Source organism: Nilaparvata lugens, chromosome 6 (genome assembly GCF_014356525.2).
Source record: "Nilaparvata lugens isolate BPH chromosome 6, ASM1435652v1, whole genome shotgun sequence".
In the NCBI taxonomy this organism is placed as follows: domain Eukaryota; kingdom Metazoa; phylum Arthropoda; class Insecta; order Hemiptera; family Delphacidae; genus Nilaparvata; species Nilaparvata lugens.
This window is the reverse complement of record NC_052509.1, coordinates 33,916,979-33,943,454: the sequence shown is the minus strand read 5'-3', so window position 1 is coordinate 33,943,454 and position 26,476 is coordinate 33,916,979. Positions and strand designations below refer to the sequence as shown.

General features: G+C 33.3%; 1 protein-coding gene across 3 annotated transcripts in view; it reads right to left on the bottom strand.

Moving 5' to 3' along the window:
• LOC111052593 (LIM/homeobox protein Awh) overlaps positions 1-26,476 on the bottom strand; it is a 247,677-nt gene that overhangs the window by 14,072 nt on the left and 207,129 nt on the right. For all 3 annotated transcript variants that reach the window (XM_039430661.1, XM_039430660.1, XM_039430659.1), the window contains one exon: positions 3,467-3,712. In XM_039430661.1, the coding sequence (XP_039286595.1) occupies positions 3,467-3,712 (246 nt within the window). The remainder of the gene's footprint in view (positions 1-3,466; positions 3,713-26,476) is intronic.

Here is a 26,476-nt window from a genome sequence, read left to right as displayed (position 1 = left end):
AATAAACTAATACTCTGTAAGCTCATTAACAGAAGTGATGTGGTTTCAATCAAATAGATTTCACCCTGTTTTACCATTTTTAAAAGAATAAGTGTAAAGTATCATATACTGTACATTATATCATTTTCACTGTATTAATATTAATACTAATCAAAATCTATTCATCCATCGTTTCTGAAATTTTGAGAATTTATTCATTCAAAATTATTTGATCATTCTTATTATTCATTTAATAAAAAAGTAATATTATTAGTTCAACTTTATTCTCTTTACAAAGATTGGACAAAAGAATACCGTTTTTTCTTTGTTTTATATTGAACAAATATTCAAATCTATAAAACAACATTTAAGAATATTGTATTTTCTTTTCTTTTAATTTGATTAAATATCTATCTTTGTTGCTAAACGTCAAGTCTGATTACCTACAAACAATTTATGAACTTTCAGTTTGGCTACTGCCAATCAATATTATTTATTTATTGTAACTACGTTAACTACATTGCTTTTCTCTATTTTTCCGATGTCGCTCCAGCCGTGGAATATGGACTTACAGCCACCAACAAGATGTCATTTCAAAGCTTTGGAAATATTCTAGAACACTGTATCAATAACACTAGTGTATTTCTACGGCGAATACATTTACAGTGAGGAAAGTGAAATATTGTCCCCGAAAAATGTATGTTACAAGTTTTTGAAGTTGAATAAATCATGAAAAGAGTGGTCGAAATGAGACGATTCTCTCTAACATTATAGTTTGGTTGACTGTAGACACTTTGATGATAAAACCAATCCGATATCTCTCTTAATAACTGAATAGCAAGCGATATAAAAATGTCTGTCAATAATGACCGCCATCTTGAATTTTTCAATGATGTCGAATATTTTCGTTGTTCCCATCATCAATATTCTTATTTGGTTATTTTGTGTAGTTGAGAAGTTGATATTGTGGTAATTATTCATATTGAATGAAAAAGACTAAGAAATTGTCAAAAAACCACTGATTTATTGATAATTAGAACTACCGGTTTCGGTTATTACACCATTGCCAATCTCTGATAAACTAAAACTAAATACAAGAGCAGCAGAATTTATACTAGTAGGCGACTCGCTTTCTAATTATCAATAAATCAGTGGTTTTTTGACAATTTCTTAGTCTTTTTCATTCAATTCTTATTCGGCTTGTTATAACAAAGAGATTGAAACCATTTGCAAGTCTCTATCTTGAAGTAGTCATGAAAAATCGATTCTATAGTTCTAGTTTGTTACATCATGTCTATGAAAAAACGCACCAGAAATCATGCATTGTTTTCTTTGGAGGGCGCTGGAGAACTCATTTTTTGACATACAGCGCATGAAGATATATCGTTCCAAATTTGAAAAAACGCTCTAAATTTCATATATTTGAAATTTCTCTGTACCTCTTGTAAAAAAAAGTTATAATGGAATGAAATTGGAAAAAAATTTTTTTTGGGCTTTTGAAGGTTATAACTAAAAAAATAAGCGTTTTAGAGGAAGATTTTATAAAACAAAAATTGTAGAGGAAGAGTTTAAAAACATTTTCGTCGAGATAAACGGTTGAATATCTTGAACGGTTAATGAAATACAGGCGATATACGAGTAGCAAAACCCTGAAAATTTTGGCGGCCATCTTGTTTCCGAGGTGTTTGCCTGTGATTTCGACTTATCATCACAATCCTTATTGTGCTAGACCTAACGAAGAAATTGAGACACCTTCCACGGCTGTTACCAAAAAATGACACCGGAGTGCCTTATTCATGACATTTGCGCCCGGACTAATAGCTCTATTATTATTGAGACACCATAATTTCAACTTCCTATCAAACTCAAGATATGAAATAAAGACTTCACACAAAAAATGAAAAAAAAAGTTGAAAGTTTCACATTATTAACCCACAAAATTAACTGCTATACGTTAAGAGTACTAATTCCATTGATTCCATCATATCAACATTCATATTGAATAGACCTAGATAGACCGAAATAGGCAGGTTTTGAAAGAGTCCTCTTCTATTTTCACAATTTCATTTCAGTTTCTTGAATGACTTGAAACAAGCGAACGGCTTTCATTTCGGTACTCAGTTCCAGCTAAAGTCATGGCAGACTCTGACATGCTCCAAAATTGATGTATCTATTGAACTAAATACCTCTTATGATATTGATAGAGTAGCTTTTAGAATCAACCACATAAATCACGTAAGTTTATCGAGTGCGTAAGGACCAATATAAATCATAACCAATCATTTTATTACTAAACTGCTTTCTAATAAGATTTCTGATTAAATCTTCAATCATCTCATCATGATAATCATAATATTGAATCAATATCAATTAACATCAACTATTTTATTTATATTTTTTAATAATGTATTAATTTTGATGACGATAAAACAATGAAAACCATTCTCAGGGGTTGGGAGGTGACCCTTGTTCACTTTTTCTGGGAAAGCCACCGGTTCTGTCAATAATTATTTGAAAAAATATACAGTTGGAGAGTATTCAAATAAATAAATTATTCTAATAACGTATTTTGTGAGAAAATAAATAAATATACAGAGTGCTCGGAAAGTTACTGTGCGCTCAAATTATGGGAATGCAATAAATTAATTAACATTTGAAATAAAAAACTGATTTAATATGTTTCTTTACTTACATCGTTATGATTATATGGGTTATAGAATATTCCTCAAATAGCCTCCGTTCTCAACAATACAGCACTGCATTCTTTGCATATCTTGATGTACAGTGACTTCTCAAACTCCAGATCTGACCACTACCTCCGAAAACAAAGCCATAGTGCATTCGTGTGACGTCAGCACAGGTAGGGCTCCTACACCGTTAAGCTGAAATCAACGAATTTTTATTGGTGTAGGAGCCCTACTTGTGCTGACGTCACAAAGCAATACTTTCCTTACCAATGGTAATAGGGCAAGGAGAGTAAAAACTGCGGTAACAGCTTAGCATACATTCAAGAAATCACTGTTATTGAGTTGCGTTAGGTGTTTATTTAAAAACAAAACAGCAGCAGACTGCAGCGCTGAACTCATGTGAACGGATCTCAAACCTATTTTATAACCCATAATAATCATAATGATGTAAGTACAGGAACGTATTAATCTTTTCATTTAAAATGTTTAGTGCCGGTTGCACAAAAGCTGGTTAAATTTTAATTGTGCTTAATTTCACGAGAACCAAGATTTTTTTCGGAAATAAGGCTTCTCTGATTGGTTTTCGTGGAGTTAATCAAATTTAACCGGCTTTTGCGCAAGAACCAATCAGGGAAGTCTTCTTTCCGAAAAATCCTTTTCTGATTGATTCTTGTAAAATTAATTACGATTAAAATTTAACCAAGTATTGTGCAACTGGACCTTGGTAATTCAATTTCATTCGCATGATTAAAGGAGTACTCAGTGTGTTTGTGTACTGTGTAGTGGAGAGGCATACTCACACTGGTTGGTCTTGATCTTGCCGGTGTTGAGATGCTTCTTCTGGCGAGCGCGCGAGTTCTGGAACCAGACCTGGGTGACACGCTTGCTGAGGCCGGTGATCTGCGCGATGCGCTCCAAGTCCTGGCCGTCGGGGTTCGAGTCCAGCTGGAAGTTGGCCTGCAGCACCTGCAGCTGCTCCTCGGTGAACGTCGTCCGCACCCGCTTCGCCTTGCTCTTGCTATGGTAGCTCTCCGAGTCCCCTCCCTCTAAGCAACAACATTGAAATTAATCACTCACTCAATTCATCATGTTGACACTACTGACAATAATTTAGTGTAATTGTGTAGTGACATTCAATTCAGATTTCATGCTGTCAACAATATTTTTGTAAACAACACTTATTCTTCCAATAATAATAATATTCGTACGTATTCCTTTTATTGATCATTGGTGGCGAGTTCCTGACGGAAGTTCCACCTCGCCTGAATATACATTTGAGCTTTATAATTTAGCAAGTAGTATTTTTGTTCGACCAATTACAGTGACTCATATTTTTGTATGACAGTAACAAAATTCATTTTGTTTTGTTAAATCCTAGTTTATTGATCTACAATTTTTTTTATAATGTAGTGTCATTTATGATGATGTCAAAATAAAAAAGTGATTTGATTGGATTTTTTTATTTTGATTTTTGAGCCGTCAATGGGCTTTAAGACTGCCATACTTCAGCCGGGACTGACAGTTTAACGTGCCCATCCGATAACACTTGGTTCTTCCCATTCACACAATGCTAAACTTTTAAAGTGAATCGCACCCCTACTGAGGTAGATTAGAATTAATTCTAATTCGATTAATTTTAGCTCAAACCATGTCATAGGCTGAACAGCGGGTAGCTTTGACAATAGTCATACACATGGTATAATTAAAAATCTGGTGTGGCGCACTCACACAACTTTCCTTGCCGTTAAGAAAATTAATCACCTGGCGCTAGTGTTCCCGCGCATCCCAAGTCTACTACTATTCAAAGATCCGAGCCAGCTGGTGACAGTACAATAACGCTGGAAACACACGAGGTCTGCTATCTCTTCATAGTGAATGATAAAAGAATGATAGAATCAACAGTTGTCAACAGTTTGCAATTGAAATAATCACATTTTCTCGAATTTCGAGCTTGTTTTCAATTTTAGGGGAAAATGTTACTGAACATTAATTGTAGAGATTTTCATGCTCAATCTTTTCCACTTGAAAGTTTTTGTTAGAATTGTATCTGAAGCCTGATAATTGGGGATAAAATATCTAACTTTCCATAGATGGGGCGGAGCTCCTGAAATTTTTTTCAGATATGGGACTTATGGCAGTTGATAGAGCTTATTAATTACCAATTTAGGTATGAATTTGATCAAAATCGTTGGAGCCGTTTTCGAGAAAATCATGAAAACCCCCTTTTTTGACAACATTTTCGCCATTTTAGCCGCCATCTTTAATTGAATTTGATCGAAATTGTTCGTGTCGGATCCTTATATTGTAAGGACCTTAAGTTCCAAATTTCAAGTCATTCCGTTAATTGGGAGATGAGATATCGTGTACACATACACACATACACACATACATACACACACACACACACACACACACACACACACACACACACACACACACACACACACACAACACACACACACACACACACACACACACCACACACACACCACAACACACACACACACACACACACACACACACACACACACACACACAACACACACACACACACACACCACCACACACACACACACCACACCACACACACACACACACACACACACACACACACACACACACACACACACACACACACACACACACACCACACACACACACACACACACACACACACACACACACACCACACACCACACACACACACACACACACACCACACACACACACACACACACACCACACACACACACACACACACACCACACACACACCACACACACACACACACACACACACACCACACCACACACACACACACCAATACCCAAAAACCACTTTTTTGGGGAACTTGAAACGTATAGAAATTTACAAATTGGGGAACCTTAATTTTTTTTCGGAAAGCAATACTTTCCTTACCTATGGTAATAGGGCAAGGAAAGTAAGAACGAATCATATAATAAATGCGTGAAAATTGCGAAAATTCGTAAACATAATTATTATAGAAATAATGGATTATTGATAAATAATAAATGAGGGTAGTCCAAACTAATTTCGGAGAGGAACAGTTTTGAGATATTGAATTTAGGATCATAATAGCTGAGACAATTCTGAAATGATCACTAAGACAAGTCTTAGGTAGCACAGCACATTTTGTAAGCGGACTGGCATAGCTCGAATTGTCAGATAGCGAGCAGTAATATCGATAAGATAAGGTGTCAGCCAGCTATTATTCCGATTCATGCAGCTTTCATATAATGAATATTTCATTTCAATTCTGTGTCATTAAAAATGTAATAATGTAAATGTTTGTCAAATTATATTTTTAATAATTATTTTCATATCCTCTCTCGGAAAGGTGTTCTCTGAATTACCCCTCTAGCTCTATGCTTATTTGGTTTTGCGGAGATTATACTTTCTGTCTTTGCAATTGAGGGTGCCTAACCCCCACCTCCATGACTTTGGGGAAGTATTGGCCTATGGGGGTCCGTATCACAGAGACAAGTTCTCACAGAGACAAGTAGTGTTTTTGAACGATATTAGTGTCACAGAGACAAGTTTCATAGGAACAAGTAGTTTTATAAATGGCAGTCTCACAGGAACAAGTTCCCACAGAGACAAGTTGAGTCTCACAGAGACAAGGTGAGTCTCACAGAGACAAGGTGAGTCTCACAGAGACAAGGTCTGTTTCACTGGAACAAGTAGTGTCAGTGGAACAAGAAGAGGGGTAGAGTCCCATTCGAACAAGTGTAGTGTCACAGAGACAAGGTCAGTCTCACAGGAACAAGGTTGGTGTGGTGTGTTGCCTACACATGAAGATGAAGGCATTCCATTTGCTCTAATAAATTGGATGTCATCTGTTTTTTAATATATATACATATATATTATGGTGACATGAATAGAATAGAATGACTGCCTTTATTTTTCTTAGAAAGCGAAGTTAGGGCGCAGTCGACCCTCTCTTACACTCAACTCTCTATCAAGTATTATAACAATACGAAAAAAATAAATACAAATAATATGATTAAAAACAAACAATAGTTAAGTTATCTACTTATTTAAAATAATAACAAATTTCAAATTATTGAAAAGAAAGAGAAAAAATTGACATTGAAAATAATACATAACAATGCTGAATGATAGTATTTTCTGATACTTCATCATTTTAGTAAAAAATAAGACACTACAGAATACAATACAGTAGGCCTACATAGCAACTGAAGTGTTTGCTATACATTTCATTTCCTACTTATTATCACTATGTAAATCTCGAAGTGGATAAGTAAATTACATTATGATTTATTTAAATAGTAAAATAGAATCTTCCTTCAATCAACAAACAACGTCACAAACAACGCTCCTTCAATCCACGTGACATACATTTATATAAATATATAATTTACATATGTAATAATGTGGTGACATCATTTGAAGCCAGCTTTTAACGTTTCTCCTGTGGAGAAAAAATGATGAATTTAGTAGACTGTTTAGTGGATCCTAGACATTCAGATTCAAATCTATACATAACAATTGATACCCCTTTTCATCCAGGATATTTGTGGTTTCTTAAAATTTCGATTTATTGACCGAGCGAAATGAGTTCTTAGATTCAAGTCGACGGCTTTGCATTTCTCTTTATGTTTATATGTTCCGCAACTACGGCGAAACGCAGCAATAGATTACCATGAAATTTGACAGGTATATTTCTTTTTAAATTGTGCCTCGACGTATATACAAGGTTTTTTGAAAATTTTGCATTTTAAGGTTAATACAATAGGTAAAGTCTCCTTCGAACGCCAATATTACAGTAAAAATCAGAATAGAATCATCTATATATATAAAAGCGAAATGGCACTCACTCACTGACTGACTCACTCACTCACTCACTCGCAGAACTGAAAATCTATCGGACCAAAAACTTTCAAATTTGGTAGGTATGTTCAGTTGGCCCTTTAGAGGCGCACTAAGAAATCTTTTGGCAATATTTTAACTCTAAGGGTGGTTTTTAAGGGTTTAAAGTTCGTCTTTTAGCATGTATCTCTTGTATTTCTTCTCCCAATCTCTTGATTATAATTGAAATTTCCATATCATATATCATATGTTACTATAGAGCTATAATCTAGATAGAGTACCTCTTCGAAACAGTTGTTAACTGGCTACTAAATTAATAATTTTGTCAGGTTGGCATTAAGTTGAGTTGACTTTAGTTAGTTGACACCAAGTTGAAGGTTTAAATGCATTTATCGCGGAAAAATTGATTGGGCACTGCTACTTCAATCCTGGAAATATTATATTACTAGCCGTCAGGCTCGCTTCGCTCGCCATATCCGTTTAGCCAGACGTTTAGTCTGGACCCCCGACTGGATTGTCCTAACATATGATAAAAATGCTCAAATGAAATCATCCATCTGATCTCATCCTTGAACGATCCAGTCGGGGGTCCAGGGGGCGGAGCCCCCTGGCTAGACGTATATGGCGAGCGAAGCGAGCCTGACGGCTAGTCCATAATAATTCAGCTGTTGAGTGGATTTTTAATTGCATGCAATAACGCATGCAATAATATATCAATGTAACTTAGTAAAAAATCAGCTGTCGTGTTGACTATTCATTGCATGCAATGACGCATGCAATTAATAACGGAAAGAAAACATAGTATTTTCTCTCGACCTTTATCTGCTTTCAACTCGGTCTGACCTGTTGCCAGTAAGTTGAAGGAGATTAGATTTTGATGTTAGCATATTTTTGATACACTAACCCCAACAGCCATTAGCCGTTTTCACACCGACATCTTGCCGACACAACATACAAACAGGATTTACTCTTATGGACAGTATGAGACGAGGCTGTGTTTTATAACTGCGCGAGGTCTACTGTTCATAGAACTACTAGTCCAGGATTAAAATGTTGTTTTACCAAAATCATCAAATATTTATTAATTCGATACAATGATACATGTACAAATGTGAAGCTGACTAGCCTGACGCCTGACTAGGTAGAATCAATTTAATCTTAAATAATTTGAAATATATTTCAAGTTGTTAGGCTTCATTAATTCATTGAACACCTATTTTATCATTATGTGTTACCAGAACCTATTAGAATTATGTAGATTGCCTTTAATGAATAAATTGAGTTCCATGTAAATGTATTATTTCCACCAAACTCCAAAATAACTATTTCAATGTGACTTTTAATTGTTCAGTCAATATAAAATAATTTTGATTCTGCAGTAACTTATACATAAGTGATATCAATGTAAGAAAGAACAGATTATATACTTCTAGATGAATGTAACAATATTGGAAAGATGTTATCCAACGGTATTTGAATACACCCCTGACTGTTACTGTATGGGAGTACCACCAGTAATTTATAAGTTTTCAATTCGTCAAAAGAGTGGTTATAGATAAAATAGTGTACTCAACGGTTATAATCTTCTCCTATCTCTATTTTTTCTCCTTATTATTGTTCATCTTCTTCCTGCCGCCAAAGTGCAGTACTTTATACCTGGCAATAGAATTTTTAGAAATAGAAGCATTTGGTTAACTTTGGTTTTACGCTTCAGTAAACATAGTCTATGAGCAGGGTAGTTCTACCTGGACACCACCGATGACAAATTGACCGGGCTTTCCAGAAGTACCTAACGGGAAACATTTGCTTTGTTTCATGGAAGCAAGGCATTGTAATACTGAATGAGTATTTATAGTTCTATAAAGCAAGGCCTTTTGGTTCTAATACCCGAGACGTCAGTCTGCAGATTGTTGTTATGGAATGCAGAAAACTTCTTTCACCAACCTTAGACAATAAATGCTGTTTCAAAAGATTGAAAAGATAGCATGCCGCTTCCAAAATCTATGGATATGGTTTATGTACTATATATATATATAATATATATATATATATATATTATATATATATATATATTATATATATATATATTTGTGAGTGTAGCGTAAGGGACACACTATTATATTCCTCACCCACCATATAGCATATAATATATCGAACTCTGTCACTCCCACTCAACCACATCACTCTCTTACACATACCTTTTCCTTCGGGCTCACTCTCTCTCACACTCTCTCTCTCTCTCACATGATAATGAATTAAAACGCAGATTTCTGTCTTTGACACTAATATCATGCTTTAGTTAGATCAATAATGTTTTAATTGCCATCTAAATCTAGGTGAACTATTTGTAACACATAAACTAATAATTAAAACCACCCTAAATAAACCTTGATTAGTCCCAACCGATATGGTTTACAGTAACTTTAGGGACATGACAATAAGACAATAATTGTGGGTTGGAAACGTAATTTTGAATATTTATTATAATAAAATGTAATCCCATTTTTCAGGTGCTCCAAACTCGTTATTTAATAATAAACCTACAGTTTAAGAGCCATCACTGATAAATATGTCACTTAGTATAAATACAGAGCAAAAATCAGTATAAGAACAAAAATCATAAACCTTATTCCGGGACACTTTCTCATTAATTCTTAATTCTCGTATAGCCTATGTGTGTGATAAACGAAATTTGAATTTGAAATTACAACATTTTTTGAAAAACATACAGTTTTGAATTAAGTGCTTATTCTACGAAAATTGAAACCCCTTTCTTAGCTGGCGTCTAGGAATAAGAAATATATTGACCGATAAATACAAACAATTTTGATGTAGATTAGGCGAATAGGCCTTGTCTAAAGGATTCAGCTTATAGTCTTTTATACAATAAATTAGCAATTCAATTCATAACATCTTAGTAGTCATCTTATGAATAGTGTTATCATTCATCAAATCAGTCTTATCAAGTCATAATTATCATCACCCAGTACAATTGAATAAATTAAGTCATACATTGAAAAAAGACATAAACTATTTATAAACTCACAGCACTGAATATCATATTTTCAACAATTTGAAAATTGATTTACGGAACAATAAGCATTTTCATTCAGAATTACATTTAGTGCGTTTTTTAATTTATTCAGAGGCAAGTTTCTTCTAATAAAAGATAAAGGCAGATTATTGAACATGGAGTACACTAGATAGGAATAAATTTCAAGCTCTTACTCAATCTGACATTAGGAGTTACAATACTCTAGTAGTCCAGATAACAGTAGACCTCACTGAACATCCTTTGCAATGTGGTAACGAGAATATTCAGCCACCTACTAGAAATGCTATCTACTAGGAATAAAGTCATTGTAATAATATCAGGGCTTTTATAAAATGTTTGCCAATCAGTCAAACATAGATCAAGTCAAACTAAGAAATCTGATCAGGCTGGTTGGAGACTTCCAATCAACCATACATTACATTACATTACCAGGGCTACCAGACATTGCTTTGCAGTAGTCGTCAATATACTATATCATAATGGAAAAAGTAGAACTTTGATATGAAAGTAATGAACTCACTCCGCTACAAATAAAATCTATTGGTGTGCTAATCTAAATGTTGCACTACTTCAATCCTGTAAAAATGAATACCGGTATAATACTTATTCTGAATTGATGGAATCCCAAGTCCCATTGCGCTTATGATAATTTTAAATGTTACTTTATTAACTCAGTAAGTTCAGAAAGTTATTGCTCAGTTGAATCAGAGCTACGATTAAAAAGATGATTTGGGAATTATCAAGTGGCACTTTTTGTTTTTCACTGGGATTTTCATTTTGTAACATGTAGAGACGCTTGTAGAACAACAATCTGTTAAATTTTTTATGGGAAAGATTTTATGAGGAAAATGAAGTTTTTCATTGACATTATCATCCGTAACTCGGAACGCCATGATAAATCTTGGCATCTAAAGCTGCGTTTACACCAAAGTTATTCACGAAATGTTAATAACTTAATCCTCACAGATTATTATAGATTGAACGGCACATGAAAAACACATATGTTCATCATGTGTATGATAAGTTATGTTCAATCTAATAGAATCTATAGAATCTATTGGTGTTGACGCAGCTTTACTCTGTGACTGTCTGGAGTTAATATTATATCAATTTGAATTTACAATTCGAGACCGCAGCTCGGAAAAAGAAGAGATGATTAGCTCATAATATCGGGGACCGAGCTTCGCTCAGGAGTACAAAAGCATAAACAATTTATTACGAAAGAAGGAATTATAATGAAAAACCATTTTGGTCATGTGGTTTTTAAGAAGCGGTGATGAATAGGTCAGTGGTAGGCTATTTGGCTTTTATATATTCCATTTCATATTCATATTGATTACTCTTTCGGGTTGAAGGTTATATGTATATGTATTAGATATATTGGAATAGTTATCTTGGAGTTTGGTAGAAATATATTACATTTGCATAGAACTCAATTTATTTATTTATTTATTTAAGTTATCTTCTATCTAATTCTGATAGGTTACCAACCCATCCCTATCTTATATGATAAACCTTCAATCATAATCATATACCTGCATGATTAAAAAACAGCAGACATTCAATTTATTAGAACAAATAATGGAGTGCCTTCAAGTTCAGATGTAGGCAACACGCCTAACTTCTTCCTACATTCGCTACCTTGTCTCTATGACACTGACCTTGCTTCTGTGAAACACCTTGTTCTGGGAACTTGCTTCTGTGAGACTGCCATTTATAGCGCTACTACTTTGGACGGAGACCTTGTCTCTATGAAACTGCTTGTCTCTGTGGGAACTTGTTCATCCAGGGACAAAAGCTTGAAAAAACCGGTGAGTCCATTCCAATTTATCAAATTAAGATTTAAAGGACCCTTAGGTCGAGTCAGTTCTCACAGTGATCACTATTATATCCACATTGTATCCTACAAAAAAAATTCAATTCATTGAGCCGGATGAAAGAATTAATTTAAGAGCTGAGGGAGCTCGATCAATCAAAATTAACAAAGATCGTCTCAAGAATAGAAGCCGGAATTATCTACTTCGATCATTCAACCGAACTATTTGCACGACTGTCTCAACAAATCTGCAAATTTCTTTGATTGTCCCCGTTTTTTCTCCGAGGGTAAACAAAGCACAAACGTGCGGCCACCCTCCAAACATCTCCGGCTTAATCAACACCTATTGGGTGGAAAAAAGAGATACATCTGAGGGTCGTGAGCAGGGGCGGGAAACTGCAACGCTATTTGCATTTCAGATACGCGCTGCTATGCGGGCTCCAAAACAAGTCTGATGGTGGGAGGTTGTGAAGGGGAGGGGATTTAGGGGATGATGTAAATGTGCAGACTCAGACGAAGAGTGAAAATGGTCGGAGGGTATGAAGCATGAAGAAGAGAAGAGGAAGAGAATGAGCAGCGGTAGCAACCAGCGTTACAATCCAATTTGAGTGCGATTTCACACCTAGTAAACACCCTTGAGAGAGCGCGTGCGGGTGAGGAAGAGCAACATCAACAGTCCCCGTCTTGCCATGCATGAGGAGACAGTCCATTCTCCACTCTCCATCCCTTAGCAGGGTGCCTGATTGCCCCTAAGGACGGCTAATTGTCCTCACAGGCCCTAAAGCAAACTACCATCCCTTGACACTGCAAACACATGAAGGAGATGTAATGCCAGTAGAGTTCTAGATAGAGATAGGAAATATAATGCTGGTAGAGTTGAAGATGGAGATGGAGATATCTCATCCATCTCCATATCTTGACAAACGGCACGAACTTGGTGAAATTGACTTACCTCTGTGGCGTGTGATGAATTCGCCTGACTTCTCAACTGACTGTGAAGGCATGCCCTGCCCTGCCCTGCCCTGCCCTGTCTCATTGTCATGCAATCACTGACACAGTATCACAATCAAACGACAAACTCTAACCTAAACTAACCCCAACAGTTGTGTGTTGCTTGTAGGATTCCGGATATTGTGTGGATAGTGGAGTAGAATAGATCATCTCAATTTTATATTAATTGATTAATTTCGTAATTGTTCTCTCCTGTGAGACGTTTTGATTGATTGAATATTCAATTTTAGCCAATCATTCAATATCAATTACACTGAGATGTTCGAATTGTTCATGGGAAGGGGAATGATAAATAGAAAGAAGCAGAGTTTCAGGAGGGGAATGAGGCGGAAGAATAGAATTATTGGAAGGAGGAGATTAAATTGGGAAGGAAAGAAGAGCTAATGACTATTTAACTGTCTACTGAAAACCATATTGTCGGCTCAGTTCCATAAGGTTCTATGTGACAATTTTGTGCTTATTGAGTTATAGTCTAATTGCAGAGAATTTTGTAGAATATTGAGCGGGGCTTAAGAGTCGACCTCGAATTTATTCATTGGAAATTGATATTTCCACGTTGACAGTTATCAAATTAGCAGTGATCATGTTATTTTTGCTTTTGCTTGATGCAATTGAACATTAAATTCCAAAATTAAGTTGATTCTCGTTATTAAGTTGATTGTATGACTCTCGTATCCATGGATCTCTTGCTTATTCTGGAATTTTTGGCATAGCATGACGCTTAATTTTCGTTTCACTTATTCAAAAGTGTGAAAGCAGCCAATCCACTGATTCTTTCTTTCATGGAAGTCCATTCATACAAAAGAGTCTATTCATAATAGTTAGTATAACATTTATTGTGGCTGATTTCTCATTTTCTAAACTTTACTATCAAAAATATTAAATTGGGAAGAATTTGCATAAATCTGAATAGAGTTTATCCAATCACTTTGATTATTGACTACCATTATATGATTTCTTTCTTTGATCTTAGCTTGAAACCAAAAGCTTAGGGATGAAAATTTGGATGTGAACTAACATGACTCAATTTAATTTATATCTAAAATATCGGGGCACCGAGCTTCGCTTGTTGTTTATTTATTGATAAACAGAACACAATAATTATTTAAAATGATTGGGAAGGAATGACAGGCAGAGCCCAAAACTGTTTCTTCCCCGAATTTTGATTTATACACTATAAATAGTCCAAAAAGTAGGTTATGTTCCATACACTTGAATTCAGATCCAATTTTAATACAAACATTTGAAAACAGAAAAGTTCTGATTAAGATTGTTTACAGACCAAAATGAATAACAAAAAACACTCACTAATCACTTAAAACTGTAAAATAATGATTAACTTTGAAAATTATGATATACTCTAATTTAGGATGATATACCATTTCAAGTCAACAATTCAATTCAATTCTTTTTATTTGCCATCAATACAATTTACAATAAATTATTCAAGAAATTCATAGAAATAAAAATAAAACATAGCTTACAATCAAAACAAAAATTATAAATTAAATATATTTAAATCAAAATCTATTCATTAAGGCAACAACCCAGCAAGGAAAATCCTGTCCGCTGGGCGTGAGCATCAGTTCAATATTATTATATCAATATTATTTTATTATTATAAATAAAAATAAATATGGCAAAATTTTAGAATCACGTAAGTAAACAAAAAAAAATAAGGTTGAAAAAAAATGTATATTATAAAATATTATCGAGAGTAAAGAAAAATGTCTCAATTATCCATTTATTTATCTGTGCCCCATGTCTATCCTCAGTTAAAAATTGCATACCATTTGGGATTAAATTAATTAATTTTGTGCTTAAATAATTTAATTGTCAACGTAATATTGTTAGGTTAGTGTGATTTATGTTGAATAAATTATGAAAATTTAACCTGAAATTATATGTCGCTAGATTATTCCTTATTGTAAATTTATCTTTATTTTTTCTCATGTAGTAGAGAATTTTTTTAATATATAGTTGGCGTATGGTCATTACCTTGAATTCATCAAATGCGTCCCTGCTTGGATGAATTCTTGGTCTATTCAGAATAGTCTTTATTATCATTTTTTGAATGACAAAAATCCTATTTATTATGTGATCATAAGTTCCCCCCCATACTCCTAACACATATTGCAGAATTGACTGAACGTATCCATGATAAATTAGTTTTAACTCCTGTATATTTAATAATTTACGGATTTTGTAAAATATATAAGATATAAATTTTAGCCTTTTACAAATGAATTCCATATGCATGTCCCATTTGAGATGACAGTCTACCATAATCCCCAAATACTTGACCACTTTTTCCTGTTTTAGTTTCGGGCAAGCACATTCTCCCCACGTCTCTGATTCACAATTCGTGTGTATTTTAAGTACAATTTCCTCTGGTGGTTGTCCAATCACAGTGGGAGCAAAAGCAACATATTTAGTCTTAGTAGTATTCATACTCAATGTATTCAGATCAAGCCACTTTTTAATATTTGACATAACTTTTTCTGCTTTTAAAGACGTTTGGGTCCATGACTTATCTTTAATTATTAAGGCTGTGTCATCAGCAAAGGAAATTATTCTTGAATCTTCAATTTTTACTTTGAATATATCGTTCATATAGAGTAGGAATAGAATCGGTGATAAGACGGTACCTTGCGGCAATCCGAAATCATTCAGCTCTACAATATCTGATGTATAATGGTCATTCTCAGAAATCAGTTGTGATCGATCATTTAGGTAACTTTTGATTAATTCAAATGAGAGACCTCTAATCCCGTAGCTTTTTAATTTATTGAGTAAGTTATTATGGGGAATAGTATCAAAGGCCTTAGCAAGGTCAATGAATATGGCAAGGCACTTATTTTTATGAGAGGACATACTATCAGATACTTCATTTGCAAAATTGGCCAGGGCATCCACAGTATTTTTGTTGCTTTGGAACCCGTATTGATCTTTATCAATTATATCATGATTATCAATAAAATCCATTAGTCTAATCTTTATAGGTTTCTCCATTATTTTAGCCAGGTTGCTAATCAAACTTATGGGTTTATAGTTTTCAGGAAGTTTGCAGTTACCGGATTCAAATAGAGGCTTGACTCTGGCTATCTTGAAACATTTTGGAAATTTACCAGTTTGAAAGCATTTGTTTATAATATAGCATAAAGGGGTTTCGATCCAACAGGATATTCTTTTTATTAAAACATTATGGATTTGGTCCATCCCAGGAGTTGCTGAATTCTTCAATGTTTTAATAATATTTCTTATTTCCTCCACTGTGACAGGTCTGAGGAATAGAGATTGACATATTGACGGTAAAGGGGCTTTGTATAATTCGTTAAGATTTGTGGACACAGTTGGAATCTTACATGCATATTCTTTACCAACTTCTGAAAAAAACTTATTTAGTTTGTCAGGCTCTATTTTAACATCGTTTATTTCACTAGAGTCATTTCCTATGATCTCTTTCATAACTTTCCACAAATTCTTACTGTCATTCTTGTATTCATCTAGTTTATTTCTATAATAGTTTGTTTTGGTGATATTTATTAATTCTTTTAATCTGTTTCTGTATTCCCTGAATCTGTTTTTTAGTGTTATATTATACGGCTCCTTTATAGTTTGCGATTTCATTCTATCCCTAACATTAATTGATTTAATGAGACCGGATGTGATCCATGGTTTTAGTGCTCGGTTCCTGTGTGTAACATTTCTGGTTTTAGTTGCTCCTTCTATTAGACATTGAATTCTCTCAACGAATAATTCCGTCAATAGGTTAACATCGATGACGTTATCTAAATACAAGAATCCCCAGTCTTCTACTTCAAGTCTTTTTAAGAGAATATCATAATCAATTACGTGAATACTCTTTTTTAAGCTTTTAATATTATTATTTTTATTATTATTATTATTATATTATTATTATTATTATATTATTATTATTATTATATTATTATTATTATTATTATATTATTATTATTATCTTTCATGTGCATGTGTAGAGCAGTCGAGAAATGGTCTGTGATTGATGTTTTGAAAACATTACCGATAGAATGTTCATTTATTTTAATACTATTCTTGAGAAGAATATGATCAATGCATGAGTGTGTGGTCTCCGTTACTCGCGTGTTACAATTGATAAAAGACTCGAAGCCATATTTATTTAAAGTGTGTATGTATTCATCGATCACTGTATTACTAGTATTCAAGTCAATGTTTAAATCTCCCATAAAAATACAGCTGTTTCTATCACCTAGCTGTTGAAGATTATTTTCAAGGCTATCCAAAAATGCAGTTAGATTACCGCTAGGTGAGCGATAAACTGCAATTATCAGTAACCTGATACCACTATCTATCTCAACAACCAAGCTCAGCGAGTTAGCTTCATCAATATCTACTGAATGGATTACAAAGTCAAAACAGTCTCTCACAAACACACAAATACCATCACATTTATTCAACTTTGAGAATGTATTTATTGTTTTATATCCATTGATCTTATGTTCGTATGGAATACCTTCACAAGACCAGGTCTCTGTCAGAACAATTATGTCTCAAATCAGATTATTTTGATCAAGTCGATTAAAATTTCTAGATTCAACAGCTGGACATAATTCTATCTTTCTCCTCCACAGGCACTCGCATCTTCTGTTAACGACAGACGACGAAATTATTATCTGTTTTTCCAAGAATGAATAATTATTATCCTTTTCATGTCCTTCAGCGAGTTTCCCAGGGATGAGACCTAGTGCAATCGATTTTTTATATCATAAACCTACTATGTTCCAAATTTCGTGAAAATCATTAGAGCTGTTTTCGAGATTCGTTGGACATACATAACCATATAACCATATACAGAAATTGCTCTCTTAATATAATAGGATTGACAACTCAAGTATTGTGATCTATCAATATCAATAGGTTTGTCTTGTGTCATGTAATGACATCATGAAGGGAAATAGGAGCAGCTGATGGAATATTATGTTTTTTCGATTTAGTTTTTAGCTGATAATGAAACATGAGTAAACATATTTACTCATTCAGTATTAAAACATATTTAGTCCGGATAATGAATTAACAGACAGTGTAACAGTGTATCCGGACTAAATACCACGAGAACCAATGAGAGAAGCCTTCTATTAAAAAAAAAACCTTGAGAGAGCCACTCTCAAGGCTATGGCTGCGTACCAACATAGAGCAACAGAGGAACCAATACAACAGAAGCTGAAGAAATCAGTCGCATTTCTATCACCTCACAATAAACATTACATTCAACTACCATATGTTTGGAGAGATCGATTTTAAATTTCTTTTGCTATAATCCGGTCACTTTCTGAATCTATTCTTCCAGATGTTCCATGAATACTGTAATGTTTTAAATTAATTAGGTCGCCAAATTTTTTGACACAATTACAGCTATTGTAATCTTTTCCATTTGAACACACTCTCTCACGTTTTCAACAGATTATGGAAACTTTTTTCTGATCAGCTGCTACTTGAGGGACCAATACTCTCTCAAGGAACTTCAGCGAATTTTCCCAGAGTTGAGACCTGTTCCAAAATAATGTTTTATTGTCGCAAACCCACTGATTAAACAGAAAAGTTCTGATTAAGATTGTTTACAGACCAAAATGAATAACAAAAAACACTCACTAATCACTTAAAACTGTAAAATAATGATTAACTTTGAAAATTATGATATACTCTAATTTAGGATGATATACCATTTCAAGTCAACAATTCAATTCAATTCTTTTATTTGCCATCAATACAATTTACAATAAATTATTCAAGAAATTCATAGAAATAAAAATAAAACATAGCTTACAATCAAAACAAAAATTATAAATTGAATATATTTAAATCAAAATCTATTCATTAAGGCAACAACCCAGCAAGGAAAATCCTGTCCGCTGGGCATGAGCATCAGTTCAATATTATTATATCAAATATTATTTTATTATTATAAATAAAAATAAATATGGCAGAATTTTAGAATCACGTAAGTAAAAAAAAAAAAAATAAGGTTGAAAAAAAATGTATATTATAAAATATTATCGAGAGTAAAGAAAAATGTCTCAATTATCCATTTATTTATCTGTGCCCCATGTCTATCCTCAGTTAAAAATTGCATACCATTTGGGATTAAATTAATTAATTTTGTGCTTAAATAATTTAATTGTCAACGTAATATTGTTAGGTTAGTGTGATTTATGTTGAATAAATTATGAAAATTTAACCTGAAATTATATGTCGCTAGATTATTCCTTATTGTAAATTTATCTTTATTTTTTCTCATGTAGTAGAGAATTTTTTTAATATATAGTTGGCGTATGGTCATTACCTTGAATTCATCAAATGCGTCCCTGCTTGGATGAATTCTTGGTCTATTCAGAATAGTCTTATTATCATTTTTTGAATGACAAAAATCCTATTATTATGTGATCATAAGTTCCCCCCCATACTCCTAACACATATTGCAGAATTGACTGAACATATCCATGATAAATTAGTTTTAACTCCTGTATATTTAATAATTTACGGATTTTGTAAAATATATAAGATATAAATTTTAGCCTTTTACAAATGAATTCCATATGCATGTCCCATTTGAGATGACAGTCTACCATAATCCCCAAATACTTGACCACTTTTTCCTGTTTTAGTTTCGGGCAAGCACATTCTCCCCACGTCTCTGATTCACAATTCGTGTGTATTTTAAGTACAATTTCCTCTGGTGGTTGTCCAATCACAGTGGGAGCAAAAGCAACATATTTAGTCTTAGTAGTATTCATACTCAATGTATTCAGATCAAGCCACTTTTTAATATTTGACATAACTTTTTCTGCTTTTAAAGACGTTTGGGTCCATGACTTATCTTTAATTATTAAGGCTGTGTCATCAGCAAAGGAAATTATTCTTGAATCTTCAATTTTTACTTTGAATATATCGTTCATATAGAGTAGGAATAGAATCGGTGATAAGACGGTACCTTGCGGCAATCCGAAATCATTCAGCTCTACAATATCTGATGTATAATGGTCATTCTCAGAAATCAGTTGTGATCGATCATTTAGGTAACTTTTGATTAATTCAAATGAGAGACCTCTAATCCCGTAGCTTTTTAATTTATTGAGTAAGTTATTATGGGGAATAGTATCAAAGGCCTTAGCAAGGTCAATGAATATGGCAAGGCACTTATTTTTATGAGAGGACATACTATCAGATACTTCATTTGCAAAATTGGCCAGGGCATCCACAGTATTTTTGTTGCTTTGGAACCCGTATTGATCTTTATCAATTATATCATGATTATCAATAAAATCCATTAGTCTAATCTTTATAGGTTTCTCCATTATTTTAGCCAGGTTGCTAATCAAACTTATGGGTTTATAGTTTTCAGGAAGTTTGCAGTTACCGGATTCAAATAGAGGCTTGACTCTGGCTATCTTGAAACATTTTGGAAATTTACCAGTTTGAAAGCATTTGTTTATAATATAGCATAAAGGGGTTTCGATCCAACAGGATATTCTTTTTATTAAAACATTATGGATTTGGTCCATCCCAGGAGTTGCTGAATTCTTCAATGTTTTAATAATATTTCTTATTTCCTCCACTGTGACAGGTCTGAGGAATAGAGATTGACATATTGACGGTAAAGGGGCTTTGTATAATTCGTTAAGATTTGTGGACACAGTTGGAATCTTACATGCATATTCTTTACCAACTTCTGAAAAAAACTTATTTAGTTTGTCAGGCTCTATTTTAACATCGTTTATTTCACTAGAGTCATTTCCTATGATCTCTTTCATAACTTTCCACAAATTCTTACTGTCATTCTTGTATTCATCTAGTTTATTTCTATAATAGTTTGTTTTGGTGATATTTATTAATTCTTTTAATCTGTTTCTGTATTCCCTGAATCTGTTTTTTAGTGTTATATTATACGGCTCCTTTATAGTTTGCGATTTCATTCTATCCCTAACATTAATTGATTTAATGAGACCGGATGTGATCCATGGTTTTAGTGCTCGGTTCCTGTGTGTAACATTTCTGGTTTTAGTTGCTCCTTCTATTAGACATTGAATTCTCTCAACGAATAATTCCGTCAATAGGTTAACATCGATGACGTTATCTAAATACAAGAATCCCCAGTCTTCTACTTCAAGTCTTTTTAAGAGAATATCATAATCAATTACGTGAATACTCTTTTTTAAGCTTTTAATATTATTATTTTTATTATTATTATTAATATTATTATTATTATTATTATTATTATTATTATTATTATTATTATTATTATTATTATTATTATTTATTATTATTATTATTATTATCTTCATGTGCATGTGTAGAGCAGTCGAGAAATGGTCTGTGATTGATGTTTTGAAAACATTACCGATAGAATGTTCATTTATTTTAATACTATTCTTGAGAAGAATATGATCAATGCATGAGTGTGTGGTCTCCGTTACTCGCGTGTTACAATTGATAAAAGACTCGAAGCCATATTTATTTAAAGTGTGTATGTATTCATCGATCACTGTATTACTAGTATTCAAGTCAATGTTTAAATCTCCCATAAAAATACAGCTGTTTCTATCACCTAGCTGTTGAAGATTATTTTCAAGGCTATCCAAAAATGCAGTTAGATTACCGCTAGGTGAGCGATAAACTGCAATTATCAGTAACCTGATACCACTATCTATCTCAACAACCAAGCTCAGCGAGTTAGCTTCATCAATATCTACTGAATGGATTACAAAGTCAAAACAGTCTCTCACAAACACACAAATACCATCACATTTATTCAACTTTGAGAATGTATTTATTGTTTTATATCCATTGATCTTATGTTCGTATGGAATACCTTCACAAGACCAGGTCTCTGTCAGAACAATTATGTCTCAAATCAGATTATTTTGATCAAGTCGATTAAAATTTCTAGATTCAACAGCTGGACATAATTCTATCTTTCTCCTCCACAGGCACTCGCATCTTCTGTTAACGACAGACGACGAAATTATTATCTGTTTTTCCAAGAATGAATAATTATTATCCTTTTCATGTCCTTCAGCGAGTTTCCCAGGGATGAGACCTAGTGCAATCGATTTTTTATATCATAAACCTACTATGTTCCAAATTTCGTGAAAATCATTAGAGCTGTTTTCGAGATTCGTTGGACATACATAACCATATAACCATATACAGAAATTGCTCTCTTAATATAATAGGATTGACAACTCAAGTATTGTGATCTATCAATATCAATAGGTTTGTCTTGTGTCATGTAATGACATCATGAAGGGAAATAGGAGCAGCTGATGGAATATTATGTTCTTTTCGATTTAGTTTTTAGCTGATAATGAAACATGAGTAAACATATTTACTCATTCAGTATTAAAACATATTTAGTCCGGATAATGAATTAACAGACAGTGTAACAGTGTATCCGGACTAAATACCACGAGAACCAATGAGAGAAGCCTTCTATTAAAAAAAAACCTTGAGAGAGCCACTCTCAAGGCTATGGCTGCGTACCAACATAGAGCAACAGAGGAACCAATACAACAGAAGCTGAAGAAATCAGTCGCATTTCTATCACCTCACAATAAACATTACATTCAACTACCATATGTTTGGAGAGATCGATTTTAAATTTCTTTTGCTATAATCCGTCACTTTCTGAATCTATTCTTCCAGATGTTCCATGAATACTGTAATGTTTTAAATTAATTAGGTCGCCAAATTTTTTGACACAATTACAGCTATTGTAATCTTTTCCATTTGAACACACTCTCTCACGTTTTCAACAGATTATGGAAACTTTTTTCTGATCAGCTGCTACTTGAGGGACCAATACTCTCTCAAGGAACTTCAGCGAATTTTCCCAGAGTTGAGACCTGTTCCAAAATAATGTTTTATTGTCGCAAACCCACTGATTAAATAGAAATCGTTAAAGCCGTTTCGAGATCCATCCGACATACATACATATCCACAAACACACATATTCAAACAGAAATTGCTTTCTTAGTATAATCATAGAGAAACAATAGCATAAGTTGTTTACACTATTGTTTCTCTATGGTATAATTGACTTCAATGATTATGATTTCATTCAATGAGAGCTTATTTCACATAATAATAACAGCTGGCATCAAAAGCAAAAATGTCAAACATGATTAAAATTGAAACAGTAGCGATCTTCAACATTATTATCTTCATCTGATTCAAAGTGACCAAATTATAGTAAGATTCACATAAATGTGTCAGCATTGCTTTAATGGGGAGCATTGATGCTATTAATGAGGAATACTGACAGTCAACGAACTATTATGCATATTCTCTAATAGTTTTAGAACAAACAATCAGTGTTTGGGAATGATTGATTCATGGGAAAAGCGCCTTACTTTTATGGAAGATGTTTTTACATTAGGAAAAGCAACAACAGCTATTTGGCCGTTCTAATAAATAACCCCTTTCTTTCGCCCAAGTTATGTTTTGGCCGAATTTCCTCATTCTTTACAAATGGATTCCACAATGGACACTTCTGAAGTTTTAAAAATATCCTCCATATATCATACTGAATTATTAAAATTTAATCGAAACTGTTTAAGCAGTTTTCTCGATGTCGGATATACAAACAAAATTAGTCTTGATAGAATAGGATGAATTGATTGAAGAAACTCCAGTCATAAACGTTTGTTTTATGAAAAATAAAAATTATCTATACTCCAAGGTATAGCTCCGATTGAAGCAGCAGTGCCCAATCAATTTGTTCTCGATAAATGCATTTTAATTAGTTCTTCAACTTGGTGCCAACCTAATGAAGTCATCTCAACTTGATGCCAACCTGATAAAATTATTAATTTAGTTGCCAGTAGTCAACAACTGTTTTGAAGAGGTACTCTCTCTAGATTATAGTTCTATATAACATATGATATGGGAATTTCAATTATAAATAAGAGATTGGGAGAAGAAGAATATACATGCTAAAAGACGAATTTTACACCCTTAAAAACCACCCTTAGAGTTGAAATATCACCAAAAAATTCCTTAGTGAGCACCTAGGACTTATGAGGAAGCTATATTCCAAGTTTTGTTGCAATCCATCCTGTAGTTTTCCAGAAATCGTGATCAGTGAGATAAGAATTTTATAAGTATAGATTATGTCCCATGTGCATTACCCCTCCACTTATTCTAGCTACAGTAACTATATTACCCACAGTATGGCCATTGGAATTTTTTTCCCGCCGCCGCCATGAAGATTCCAAATATTTGAATCTTACAATGGAGCTTATAGGCGATTATAAGTAAAATCGCTTGCCTTTACTTATTAAAGCATATTTTTATAATTATCAACTTCGATATAATTTCTTTAATGTTTTTTCTATATTCCCAATATAGTTTTGGAACTTGAAATAGTGATTCTTAGATAATAGCGAGTAAAAATGAAAGGTAGGTAACATAACCTGAAAGCTGAATCTCCAAAAAACTTTTGAAATATGTCATGATATTGAAATAAATTTTGTTCCATTGACAAAAAATAATGAAGTTCTCATATCTATTTGTGGAAATATGATGGAATTCTCATCACAATAGATTCCACAACATTCAAATATTTTGTTTTATTAGTTGACAGCCAATAAGTCTGACGAAGATATTGTAAACACAACATTGGATATAAACTGTGGAAAAGCCAATAGTTCTACTTAATGATTTTAATTAACATGTAAGCAATTGAAAAAGAAAACACATAGCCCATTATTATACCATTATTATTACATAACCATTATTATCAACATTTAGTGATATTTCAAATCTTAAGCTCGTGGTAATGCAACTCTAAATCCATATTATATCAATAACTATTGACCAATTATTGAACATGTTATGGGTAGGTTACTCAGTACTGAAGAAAATCAATAATAGAAGTCAAGATTTACTTAAGCAGACTTAATCACACTAGCAGGTCTATAAGTTGGAGTAAAAAATCATCATTTTTGCTCCTGAGATTATCTCATTTTAGCCTGATCCCGATCTCAGCAATCCACCGAGATTATCTTTTTGTCTGATAATGAACAGCACGTATTGATTGAAGCTACTTTTAATTGTAGCTTTTAATTTGTTTTTCAATTATTGCATAATTATGCTGATACTAAAATGTTCAATTCATACAGAATTATATATTTTCTTAGTTTGTTCCCTTCATAATAATTATTATTCCAGCTAATAAAAGTTTGAATAAGCTCTAAATCTTCAATCAGTGACCAATAATGTTTAATCAATAAAGCCAGCTTGCACTGTTAATAAAATGCTGGTATAATAGTTAATAGAGTTGGCATTCCAAATCCATGGATCATCCTTTACTGTATACTAGAATAGGTATTTTAGAATACTGCACTCTATGGTGCTCCTTCTAGAACATGAAATTCTTCTATTCTCAGTGTGTGCGGACTAGCCTATTAAAAGTATGCCTGCTATCATGAGATAATGACCTTTTAAGTAGTCAATTTTTCTTAGCTGTTCCATACTCTTGTGATTCCCAAATCCATGTTTGCTCTGATCAGTTCATGGCATAATTATTACAGTAGGCCCTACAGGATTTCTAAATGAACAATATCAGAAAATAAAAAATTAATGACTTGGAAGACTGTTTTCCTTCATAAACATTCATTTATTTTATGATGGTGTTGAAGTGATTAATAGATGAATAGAATTGCATTTATAAAAAATCTATTGCTTGCCTTACTGCAGTCGTGATTGTATAGATGCAATCAAGGTTTAACACATATTGTAAAAATCTAGTCTAAAAATCTAAATTCTCAGATTACCGAAATTCTCAAATTCTTATTGGTCATGAAATATTTATAATAGTTTTTTTTCTAAAGAGAAATATTGTCATGGAGTGGAGATATTCCAGTAACATAAAAAATATCAACAGTAGAAAAAATGGCGAGATAAAAGGTTCTATGTTACATGGTGGTTTCAAATGTGTGGTGTAAATGAATAGCCAGAAGGTTCCATGTGGACAGTCTTCTATATTTTCTAAATTCCCAAAACTATTCCTCAAATTACAAC